At 37.1% G+C, this 12,836-nt stretch overlaps 1 protein-coding gene across 3 annotated transcripts in view; it reads left to right on the top strand.

The window, feature by feature from the left end:
- Nucleotides 1-12,836, top strand: part of ROBO2 (roundabout guidance receptor 2) — a 1,122,084-nt gene that overhangs the window by 182,207 nt on the left and 927,041 nt on the right. Inside the window, exon 1 of one of the 3 annotated variants that reach the window (XM_068910762.1) lies at nt 11,492-11,793. The exons of the other annotated variants lie outside the window; for them this stretch is intronic. Within the exon in view, the coding sequence (XP_068766863.1) occupies nt 11,670-11,793 (124 nt within the window). The 5' untranslated portion in view covers nt 11,492-11,669. Of the gene's footprint in view, nt 1-11,491; nt 11,794-12,836 lie in introns of those variants that run through there. 3 annotated transcript variants of the gene reach the window in all.

The following is a 12,836-nucleotide window of genomic DNA, read 5'->3' as shown; positions in this document are numbered from 1 at the left end:
TTTCATTTCTAGTGTTTGGATTTGTTTGTGAAACACAAAGGTGAACTTGGAAAACCAAGAAAGTTTGCTAAGGAAAACGTGCTCTTCTGTTTAGTTCCTGACTCCAGACTATCTTCCTGAAACACTGATTTTGATAAACTATGCAATACTTTAATAAAACTTATATCCTTATATATTTTGGGGAAGGTAGGTTAATTTTTGAATTAATCAATTTCTATGCCAAAATAGCTTAAGAAGCATAGGAGGATATAGGAGAAGGTAAGATAATCATAAGAAACAATTGGTGCACTTTTTGAAACTTACAGACATGACGTTTTATCTGACATCTTAAAAATTACTATACTAACATAAAAATAGATTGAAATACTAATAGTTTGCACTTTTTATTTATGAAAATTGCTAAAGAAACATCGCAATGGTGGAAAAATCTTTCTCCTTATAAGTTTTTGGATGTAGGTTTCTAATAGTCTCATGTCCTAAAGGAAGGAGAAGGTGGAGTCATGGCCTCAGATTTTGATTTCCTTCTCTGGGAGTAACACGGGCCAGTTAAGTTTAAGAGAAGTTACTGCTCTATAGATATATTCCATTTGGGGGGTTAATTATGTATATTAAAGTTTCCTTGGAGCTTTAAAAATAAAAGAATTCATAGGCAACTAGAATCACCTGAAAACCGTTTCTACTGTGTGCGTGCATGAGTGTGTATTAAGGAGAAGGAAATCTGTTTCCTTTTCTTCTCGTTTGTAGACAAGAAACAGAAAAAGTTGGAAGAACAGAAGTTGAAGTTACATTTAAAAGTCAAGGACAGTAAGAAGAGACTTTGATTCCCCAAGACACATCTGCACATGCATTTAAGCACAAGAATCTTAATGGGACCTAGTTAAGGAGCCCATCTATCGCATCTGTAGACACCAACCTGTTCCCAACCCTTGACTTTTCCCTTACTTTACAAATGCGAGAGAATACCTCTTAAAATTCTTTTACAAACTTCTGGTTGTTTTTCCAAGTTTATGATTTATTTTTCACTCACTACCATGGGTTTGATTTATTGCCTGTTTCACAGAGGGAATGAGACTTAAATTGCTAAAGGCAGATGTGGTAAAAGCTGGGAGCAAGCATATCACGATTGATTTCAGGGACATAGGAAACTTTATGGTGCCACATCTGAAAAGTTTAACTCTGCTTATCTGCGCAAGAAAAACTGCCTTTTGCAATACAAGCTCAGGTGGCTGAACTTTAAATTGCCTAATTAGTGGTGAAAATGAAGCTTACTCTTATGCTAAAGATTTTGGGGTTTGATCTGAGTTTCACAAATGTCTGCAAGAGTATTCTATTTGCTGATGTAGCATTCATATGGTTTTAGATGTTATTAGGCAGAGTAATGATTTGGGGCTCCCAGCAGAGGGAGAGGAGATAGGTTGAATAAACAGAATAAATTGATGCAATTTTGCTAACCTCTAAGAGGAAGAGTGGAGCCTAAATCTGCCTAGATCTAACATGAGATCATCTGTGCACCTATTCTGATTACCTTTTAATGCAAGTATAACTTGATGACTCTGTCTGACTAGAAACATGGAAGAATTTACTTTCAGCATTTCTGACTTTGTACCGCTCGCTGTTCCTGACATAAGAAACGTGTAAGTGAGAGACGTGGTAGCATGGTATTGTTTGGTACAGGCATGAAATTAGAGTGTCCTTTACATCCTGCTGCAGGCCTGCACAAAGGAGAGCTCATAGGAGTATAAGGATTCAGCTCACAGCATGAAATACTGATTACGCCAGCATCCATGCTTTAATATTGATTTTGATTGGCGATTGCAGTGTGGACGAAGGAATATTGTGATAGAACCAAACTAGGGAGCTAGCTTGTAATTCAGAAGGTACATGACTTGGGTCATAAACCAAGTTACCTTTTTCTTCTGCATTACAGAGGCTTTATTTTCTAATTCTGATTTTTGTAACTTTTGGGTCTCTGGTATTCAGGAATAGCCCCGCACTGAAAGGCCATTCACTTCTCAGCTATGAGAACAATACTCTTCTAGTCATTTGCACTGTAAGTATTAGCACACTGCATCTCTCACTTTTAAGGAAAATTTTCTGCTAGGTACATCTGTAGCACATTTGTTTTTAAGGCAGAACTACCATTTCTATACAAAGCAGAATTTTTCGTGCTGAAGCAAAGAGCAAAATTGTTAGCTGTTAAACATTTGGTAATGGCCTTATTAAAAATAATTTATCAGGAAAAGGTTCTGAGGTGCACTGCATTTATTTATGTAATTTAGGTGCCTTAACAAAATATATATGTGTATACAAATTTACAGATATTTTGTTCAACCTCTGAGGAAGGCATGATTGGCATAACTTTGACACACTGTTGCATGTGTGTAAATGCACACACACTTGTTTGAACACCTGAACCTTAAACAGGAACTTGTTCTGCTTCCTTGGGTGGTGCTCTGCTGCTGTGCCTGGTTGTCTTATGAAGATGCTACACGTTATAGTGCCATGATGAATTACAACACTTACTGATTATCCACTGTCATCTGGCTTCCTAGTCACTGAAGTGAAGCCAATGAAAGATCACATTTCTTTCTACTGTGTCCCTTCCTACTGTGTCCACAACCTTACGATGCTGTGGGCAGGCGCCTTATTATAAATTGTTTTATTCAGCCACGCTTGTAATGCCACATCTACTGAGCCTGCAGCACAGGGCAACCAGGTAGGAAGGGCTAACCCCACTTTAATTTTGCTCCAAGTATTCGACCTTCTAACAGCAGCAGCAACGTTTTGTCTTGGATTTTTTGTTTGATGTGCACTGTTTTTTTTTTTTTTTTACAACTCGTCTGGAAACCACTTTCAGTCATACATTTCTGTGGTTGTTTAGTAACGTTAATTGTTTAAAGGGAAAATCATTCTTATGTGCTCAATGAGACTGGAAGGCAGTTAACTGTAATGACAAAAGCCATCATAAGAAAAGAGATTATGCTTTTGTTATAAAACCATGCTTGAAGGGTGGCTTCGGTCCAAAGTGGGATACTCTGGCAATTGTCTGGAAGGGTGCGGTTGGGGATAAGCTTATCTCAGAATGACTTACATGTACATTTTGCTCAGTCCATGAATAATGAGATATATTTTCTAACACCAAGCAGGACAGACTGAGGCTAGGATTATAGTCTTGCTAAATTCTTTTGCCTTTTAAATCAGCACCATTAATAAAGATTTCTGCAGGTCAAACGATGCCCTCATTTAAACCTATGCAATATCATTGTTTGTACCCTCTGGCCTTAGTTATAGTCCGGTGGGGTTGCTCAGGATAAAAATGACTTTGGTCCTGGCACTGCAATGTAATTATCAAAGAGAAGCTGATGCGTGAGCTACATTACAACGCAGGCCATTTTGCCGGGCTAGCATTGGCACTGCTGTGCTCGTAGAAGTAAAAAATACCTTTGCTACTAAAAGCAGCAGACCCAACTCAGTAAATTCAGGATTGCCTGTGATGGCTATGGCAGACTAGCTGTCTCAAAGTAGCTCTGCCTGTGCTTCACGTATGACCACTTGATCTAGTTCTGCTGCTCTGTGCAGAATCTCCCTGCCTGCTTGGCTCTATCTGGACAAGAGTAGAAGTGGATCCAGTGTATGTAGCTACTGTGGATAGTCAGAAAGAGTTTGGGTTTGCCCCCTCCTGTAATCGAACCGACATAGCCTTCTCAATATCCATATCTGAAATAAAAATCAAAAGAAAGAATGAAATGTGGAATTTGAATGCATCCTTAATCAGGTACTGGTTTTGCACCATGATGAACAAAAATAGTTTGAAAACATAAATTAAGATTAAACTCAAGTGCATTTTAAATACAAAAGCACATAGCTGCTTAACAGGAGTCTGTGTAGTGTTTGTCTCTTAGTATTTCAGATAAATTTGAATTATATAATACGTGCTGTTTTGGAAAGATACTTATGGACATTTAGTTTCAGAACTATCCTCTGTTTGGGTTTTATGTTCAGAAAAAAGTTAATGAAAGATGGAAGCAGGTGTGCCACAGTTGCCACTTTTCTTTCTGCCCCATAACTGTGTTGTTCTGAACATGATTATGGCAAACAAACCCTAACCGCCATCTTTCTTTTGCAGCTGGATTGCAGATTTGGGGCTTTTCAGAAAATTACACTAGCGTGTAAAGCTGCAGGTGTATGAGCAATAAAGAATGTCTGTACTGCTTTCCTACAGATTCACTTCACCCTAGTCTGGTAATTGTTTGATCCCAGCTGACAAATGAGATTCTTCATTTGAGTGCTTCAGAAGTCAAAGACAAAAGTATGGAATCACTACTACATTTTTTTTTCCTTTTCCTGTCCTCAGGGAAACTTCGATACTGCATAAAAGGAAAAACAAGCTAATATCTTTAATAACTGCGATTAGTCAAGGTTTCATTGTTTCAAGTCACCTGAAATGTTACACCTTCAGCAACACTGGAGACATCCCAAACGTAAAAAATTCTAGATCAATATTAGTTCAGAGAAAGCAGATGTATCTCTTGTCGCCAGCAGTATTTCTTGGATGATGTCTGCTATTACTTGGACCTCTTTTCTTTCTGCTCTTAAATTCCAGATCCTATCTAATTCCATTTTCCAATAAAAACTCTTTTCTTCCAGCATCTTTATAAAATGGAGATGCAAAATAGACTGTGATTTAACGTGTCTTTTCCACATTTAATTTCTGCAGATTACATTCATAGATCTTTGACTAATTGATGTTAGTTGATTCTTCCTAATGGAGCTGCTGGCCATTGCAATGCAGAAGTGCTTCAAAATTTAATTGGAAGTAGGGGGAGTGGAAGTGGAGTACTTTGTGGCTTTAGAGTTGAGCATAGTGAGGTTTAGAGAGAACAGGTGTAAGATAATTCCAAAGAAAACTAAAAACAAAAAACATGAAATGGTTTGAGGCTCCTGGATTTAAATATCTGTTTTAACATGAAACATGAGCCTGGCTTATTTTTGCTCAGGAGCAATGAACAGATTTTGTTTATTGACAAATCAAAGCCTTTAAGTAATAGTTTGCAGGCCGTGATCCCCATGTGTATGGGGACTTTTCAACTTTGCTCTTTCTTCTTTATAGCCATTAAACACAAATAGGCTGGCAAACACAGTTGTTCTAGTATTTTCAAAGCGTAACTGTTGCTCTACTGAGGATTTGTGAAAACAAAACCCGGTAGCTTCTCCAGCTGCAAATTGCTTTGCCCTCAATTTTTCTATTTTCTTTTTCCCCTCCTTTTCTAAAAGTACTGTGTGCCAGTTATTCTTACAAATAATCTCATGGTTTGTGTTTTGGATGAACTTGCTCTTTCTCCACAGTGAAACAAAATAGGATATCGTAAAGTAACACATATATTAGGCTTTTTACCAAACCAAGAGAGATGTAAATAAGACCATAATTGTATGACTTTTTTATTTCTTGTCTTGTTGAAAACATAGAAGTTTATTTTCACTATGTGTAGTACATGATACAGTGAAGTGTTTCATTGCTATTTTTACTTTTTCTTGTGATTTATGACTTTATGTAGTGTTTTTCTTACTAAAGCTACCTCCTGGGAAACAATATATATGTATTGTTTAATAATATATATTATTGTTAAATACATGTTATTTGGTATATATTGTTGTATATACATTTAATATAATATTATTTTACTCTATATGTAGTTTATATAAACATCAATAAAATAGATGCAATGTAGAAATTGCATTTCTAAATAAGTATTGCATATTATCAGTACTATAAGAGTTTAGAATCTTTATGTGTAAAGTAGTGGGTAAGATTATTAAGTCTGATTATTTTCAGTCAATGTTATTAAAGATATTGAAAAAGGGAAAAGTTTATTTTGTAACACGTTATCAAATACTACAGATATTCTTGATTGCTTACAAAGTCTATCAAGCAAATGTACACTTTTTGCACTTAAACAATGTAAGATTAGACACCAGAATAATTTGAAAAGTCAATTATTGTCATTCTTCGTATACTTAAATGTAGTTCATCCATAAATTCTGATCCATACGTATGAAATGACTTTCACGTACTCCTTCATTCTACACTATTTAATCTGCCAAATATTAGGAAGACCTTACATCGATAGGAATAAACAAGAAGAAACTCAGTTTAGAAGACTGATATGTTTCTTCTATTGCACTAAAACTGGAATATTGCTATAAATCAAGCTTTCATGTTGTCTTACGCAAAACATATAGCTACTAATTAGTCAGGATGAAGGGAAAGCCCTTTTTCTGTAATTTATTGCCAATGAGAGCCAAACTGAACATAATATTTGGGGACTAGAACGTAATGACTGTCAGAACTTTGACTTATTCAGTGATAATTATGAAGAGAAATATATGTGACTTTTCAGGATACCAGCAATGGAAGTGGGTTGCACAGTGGACAAGTGTTTTTTTTTTAATCCTTGGAAAATACATGAATATTTAAATAAATAATTTAAAGTAGATTTTGGATTTTAAAAGGCTGTGTATCTATTTGGCAATGCATTGCATTAGGAGTATCCAAAAATTTTTCTGTTGGTGTCTGTGCCTAGCAGAAATCCCCAGGAGGTTCTCACAGATATTTAGGATGCCCTAAGGTAACAGTATTTAAAATCATGTTTAAAACAATTTTCGTGCCTAAAAAGAACTGAATTAATTACAGCTTATGGCAGCTTAGTCCTCTTTATATACTGAGGTAGGCAGTGGAAAAATACACATGATGCGATATTTCCATCTTTTAGTATTTAGTATAGGTTATATTTCTTTTGCAACGTTTACTTAGTCTTTGACCTGTTCATACTACCAAACACTGGCTGTATGGAATTTTTGGTAGAATATGAGAGAAGTGGAACAAAATAAAATACGTGTAATTCCGTGGGGGCTTTTCATTTCAGCTTCTCTTTCCATTCCTTCATGTCTTAATCATGGTTCTCTATACCCTTAATTGTATCTTTTTGCATTCTGTTTAAATTTTTATCTTGATTTTCCAATGTCTAGAAATGGAAAGAGTGGTGGACTGTGTTTCTTCTGTAAGTTCTGTAAATGTAACTGTTAAGACGTTCCTATAACTAAAAAGTCCAAGGTATTACATACATGTAAAATGTCTTTATTACTGAACACTATTTTTATCCAAGTGTTACCCACTGCAATTACTGAAGACTCAAGACCTTTATGACAGTCTATAACCTTCACTATAGCAAAGCGGGATCTAGATAGATATAAAGGACCAGAGAAGATGTTAACAAGTGAGCTGTCAAGGCTTCTCTCTGTCCCTCCTGTACTTTGTGAACTGTAGACCTCTCCTAGCTATCATCCTTAAAAGAGCACGTTGTTTAGAGACCTGGATATTTAACCTTGTCTAAAGTTATTGGTGCTGTTTATTCAGGCCTGCAGGTTCTGTTAGCAAAGTATTTATACCTTTATCCTTTGTGCCAGATAGTGCTTAGTAAAAATAAAGGAAGTAAGACAAGGACTGGATGACCAGATAACCAGATACAACTACTGCAGAGCAAACTGAATTGGACATTTGTTTTATGAGTATGTCAGTGGTGGGTTGTTACTTAGGTTGTTGATGTGTGCTTCCACTGGGTGTACATCTTAAAAATCTGTTAATTGAAAAGAACTTATATTTGCATTCATATTCTAGGCATTTATAAACATAATACTGCAGGCAGTTCTTTTCACCCATCTCACAAAGACTGAGGTAGAACTGGATATACTTCAGATGAAGGCAGCAAGGATGATCAAAACTGTGGAACATCTTCAGTATGACAAGAGACTGATGTAGGACTTTTTGTACTGGAGTAAGCTGTCTGAAGGGAGAATATGTTGGAAAATCACGATATAGGGAAGGATGAACAGGACTAATACTTTTCTCATGGCAGAAAACCAAAATTGCCTCAATAAAATCATCAAGCATAGTTTCAAAACAAACAATATGTTTTTCAGAGCACAAGTAATTAAATCTATAGAACTCATTGCTAGGGACTGTGGGGGTGGAAAAAGCACATATGAATCAAAAAAGCAATTTGACAAAGTCGGGAAGTATAGGTCTATCAGTGTCTAATCAGACGTGGTCATTGTGGTACAGTCTGTAGCTAAGAAGTCTCGAAGCCTTTCATAAGCAGAAGCTGGAAGGCTGTGCAAATAGTAAGTCCTGTTAATATTTTCATATAAACCTTGTATTTTTCCCATAAGCATCTGTAGTTGACCATTACTGAAGATAGATGCTAGACTAGGTAGGTATTTGGTCTGTCTTAATTTGTCAGTTCTTCTGTGCTTGAGAAGTATTGAACAGTCTCTTAGTTGTGACTGGTGTAAGTGCTCATGTAGCACCTTGAAGGGTGTAAGGGATCCTGGCAAGGACTAGTTGAATGTCAGGGATGTGTAGCTGTAATGACATCAGTTGTCCTCTTGTAGCTCTCATAGAAGTTTTCCTTGTAGCAGTAACAGACATAAAGGTAGAAGAGACTGCTTACTTTTCTGTTTCCAGTATTGCAGATTCAAAGCATGAAATAGAATTACAGATCTGTTCTTTTACATCCCTAAAACATGATGTTGACTTAAAAATCATGATACTTGAAGAAAAAATAAATTTTTGGTTCCTTTTATTTGTCTTTCTGATGTTTCAACCTATAACATTTGTGTAATCTTTCATGAGACTATCTCTTTTCTCTGGGGGTATTTCAACTCTGGAAAACTGAAATTCTTATGAACCTAGAAACAAGGACGTTAAAAAACCCACTAAATTTCATTAGAAGTGACAACACTTTTGCGGCATCTCCCTCAAGGTCTGTTCACTCACTCTTAATGTATACAAAATGGAATTATTAACTTACCTTTTGCAGAATAAGCCAGAAAACCATGAGCAGAGTGGATGAGGTTAGTCAGGGATCTGTAGGCACCTAGCTGAACTGAACATGCCCATGACCAACAGCCGTGACAGTTTCCTTTCTGCCCTTGTATCGAATGGTCCTTCCCTTCTCCTGCTGTGTCCCTTGTGCTGATGCTCAGGTGGTTCCTGATCTTCCTGTGGCTGCCAGAGCCACATGTCAGGGCTGCCAGAAACCCGTAACACCTTCCAATAGTCACTACTTTCATTAGGGCACTGCTGCAATGTAGGAACCAAGGCGACATTTTTCAGAATGACTGCCACCACTGGACACAGGCTTCCCCACAGAAGGTGGCTACTGCGGGGTAGAGTTAGAAACAGGGCACCAGACTTTCAGGGGATTATAAAAATTGGAAGCAAGAAAGAAATTGAAGGAAGAGATGAGAGTGGTGGAGGTGATACAAGGCTGCAGAGAGATGAGCAAGAGAACAGTTCTGTCAGGATTTCTGAAGCATGACTGAGGTTGTCGCATGCAGTTTGGACGTAGGAGATTTTTGCTTATTGATTCAAAACTTGTAAGTCCGTGAATTTTCACAGTGTTACCTGAGGATGTTTTTTATTTTAAGGTGATTTCTTTCACTGGACATAAGAAGTTTGAAACCTAGTAAGGTGAACTCTTTTTTTAATGCTTCAGGTGCTAGTTTCTGGTGCTAGTTTCAGATCAGTGTTACAAAGGCGAACTAAATGGACACAAGTCTGCCTTATTTTGTTGACAGTTGAGAGAGAAATAGAAAAGATGACGTTTTAATTATTAGCTATGAGACAGGCAATTACGAATGACTTACTGGAGAAATTTAACATGAGAAGCAGCAGCTTAGTGACTCTACATGATAGATACTGACCTAATTTTTGGGACCTAAGAGCCATAAACACCAGCCTTGATATATCAGACCCAGCATCTGGTAAGATGTCTTATGACTTTTAAAAATTAAAGCACAGAGGGATGAAAAACTGCTGAACATAAGCATGCCTTTGTTGTCTGTCTAATGCAAATATTACATCCTCTAACCACCCCGTAAATATACTTTAGAACTCAAAAAAGAAAATAGCAGATCTTTCATAGTTGATGTGGTCGTGGCAGAGTCCCAATATTTTCTTGTTTGTGATGTTACATTCGATTTGTTTTAAAAATCCCTGTACGTATATTAGATGTTCATGCTTGTCTCCACCAGTCAAAATATCATTCTTTATTCAGACAAATAAGCAAAGCTTCAGCTTTATTAATATCATCTTTTTAATGTTGCACTGGAAAGGGCATCATGTCCCAGGCAGAAAATGTGAAAACTTTAGGGAATTTGTGGCCATCATTGCTTTGTCATTCTAAGGACATTGATTTTTTATTTGTATAAATCTACAGCGCGAGATTTGTGGCTCACTGGTTTAAGTACTAAGTGCTTACCCGGAAACAACTAAATGCCAAACTGTAGATGTATTTAAGCTACAGGGCATACTTAAGTAAGCATTGGACATCTGAAAACTGTTACTGCAAGCAGTCTGTATGTTGTGAATCTTCCTCTGACTACGTTTTGTGAAAGTCAGAAATGTTGTGCTGAAAGTCTTGTATTAACTGATCCAGCTTTGGCATTGTTAAATACGAACAGGCATCAGAAGATGTAGGTAGCTGTATTATTTCTGTGGTAGTATCAACAAATATTAAATGAAAAATTGTGTCTGGCATCTATTATTTTGAACATACCTGTCCTTCTGAAAGTCCTCTCTCCTTTGCTCTTTCCCTCTCTCTTCACCCCCCACCCACAGAGTTTATGTATAGGTATAAGTGTAAGTACAGTGTGTGCATATATGTATTTTTATACATACTAAGTATAGGCAGTGTGAAAATACAAAATTCAGAGCTACTGTCTGCAATGAAAAGGTTATTGCTGCTGCTGCTAAGGATTTGTTCTTCCTGTTTGTTACTCTTAAAAAAAAAAAAAAAAAAGGGAAAAGGAGGTGGGGGCGGGGGGGAAGCATGTAGTTTTCCATACAAGGTTCACTTAAGAAATGCTGTAAATAGTTAGTGTATTGCAGCTTGCATTTTAGGTTAAAGTATGAACGAAAGCATTAATAAAATGCAGTCAAAAGTCTTGAGCAGTTGCACAGTGCGAAGCAGGAAATGTGCTGCACACAATAGAGATTAAATGCTCCCTGTGCATACTGTATTCTGCTCAGACTCTGCACTCCGAGCTGGGACTGTGGCAGTCGTTATCTCTAGCAGGTTCCTGGGTGATTTTTGAGCCCTGCACTACCTACCCAAGTGGCAGTGACACCAGCTTTCACTGAAGCCTTATTACTCTTAAAAGAGCAATTTGGTTGGTTGCACGGCTATTAGGATCAGACAGCCAGGCTTAAAGCTGTCAGCACAACTGCTTCTCATTTTTTTTCACAATCCTGACATCTTTTCTCTTTTCTGCTGGACACAGGCATTACTGTTTTTATCATTTTCAATCAAGCTCACGCTGCAAGCTGAGGAATATATTCCCACAGAAACCAAAGTGAGGAGCAGAAATTATTTTATAGCTACTATAGTAGCAGTGGTGCTGGCTGCATGTTGTGTGCGAGAAACTGGATCAGTGAGAAATGTGGCTTTCCTCAGGACTACATCACTGAGATATTCCTTCAGCATCTAAGGATAGCAAAGCAAGTCCTTGCTGTGATTTTTCAATGATTAATGACTCCTCCCTGAGTAAAGAGGGTATGCAGAAAGTGGGGGAGAAGATGTAAGATATTTTTTTGAAAATAACTTGTGGAAATGTTATCATCAGTGAGACGGGGAAAAATCACTATGCTTGAACTTCTTTTCATTTTGATGTTGCTTTTCTCTGGACCAACCCTGAGCAAGCTTAGTAGGACCAAAGGCAAACACTGGAAGGGGGGTAAGTGGAAAGAAAAAGTTTTATAATGAATATCTAGGTAAGATTCTAAAAAGCTGTGTTAATGGTGATCTAAGATGAATACCTATGTTACTTGGAATGACTAAGGTTTCAGGTTACCATGTGGACCTGAAAATAGGATGCTGAAAAGAGAGCATAGAGTTTAATTTGTTTGCTTGTTAGTTTGATTGGCTGTCTCTGGAAGACATGTATTTCTTAAAGGAATTTTACTTCTGCATTGTATTAATAGCAGAATAACATTTAAGGCCTTTGTACAAATATACTTGTCGTTTAGAAAGGGGTGGATTTTTTGGACTGTGAGAGTTTAGATTGTTCATTTCGTTATGAAGAGCCCCCTGGGCCAGATGTTTGTGGCTATGGCAAGTAATGCTACCCCCATGATAGGGGGCTAGAGTGTTTGAAAAAGAAAGAAGGCAAGCAGCCTGTTTGGAGTGCAGAATTGTTAGTATATATGGTAAAAATGACTAGACAGACTTTTTTTTAGAGTACACGAATGTTGTGAAATGCGCTGCAAGCAGCACTAATTGGCTGACTGACTATATCAGCGTTGATGTGCTAATAAAGATAAATTGCATTAAGTTTATCGGAAAAAAAAATGCTGTGCTGAGAAAACATGATTTTTGAAGGCAGCAATCCATTTTCCTCTTCCGTTAGAAAGTGCTTAGGAGATTTACCCTATAGATGCTGTGAATAGTTCACTAAATGTGCCTTTTGGTAAAGTTCACTTTGTTTTGCTTGCTTGTATGACATTTGTTTATGGAAAACACAGGTTATTGAGGTCTCATAATCAAATAGCTCAGTGAGTGTAAGTGGTATCTCATAAGTATTTGAACTGAGGGACTGTGGATTGTAGATAGCTTTATATGTTTCCCCTGGTTGTTTCTTGATATTACTGATTGAACACACCCCAGGATTTTTTTTTCCTTACAAGTATTGCCACAGCATGGTGTGTTTATCACAGCTTTAATAGCACTTTCAGTTTTCCTCTGCTGTCAGTATTGTGATTTGAGGTTAAAGAGTACCAT

Source organism: Struthio camelus, chromosome 1 (assembly GCF_040807025.1).
Source record: "Struthio camelus isolate bStrCam1 chromosome 1, bStrCam1.hap1, whole genome shotgun sequence".
NCBI classification, from domain to species: Eukaryota; Metazoa; Chordata; class Aves; order Struthioniformes; family Struthionidae; genus Struthio; species Struthio camelus.
This window is presented reverse-complemented; position numbering and strand designations above follow the sequence as displayed.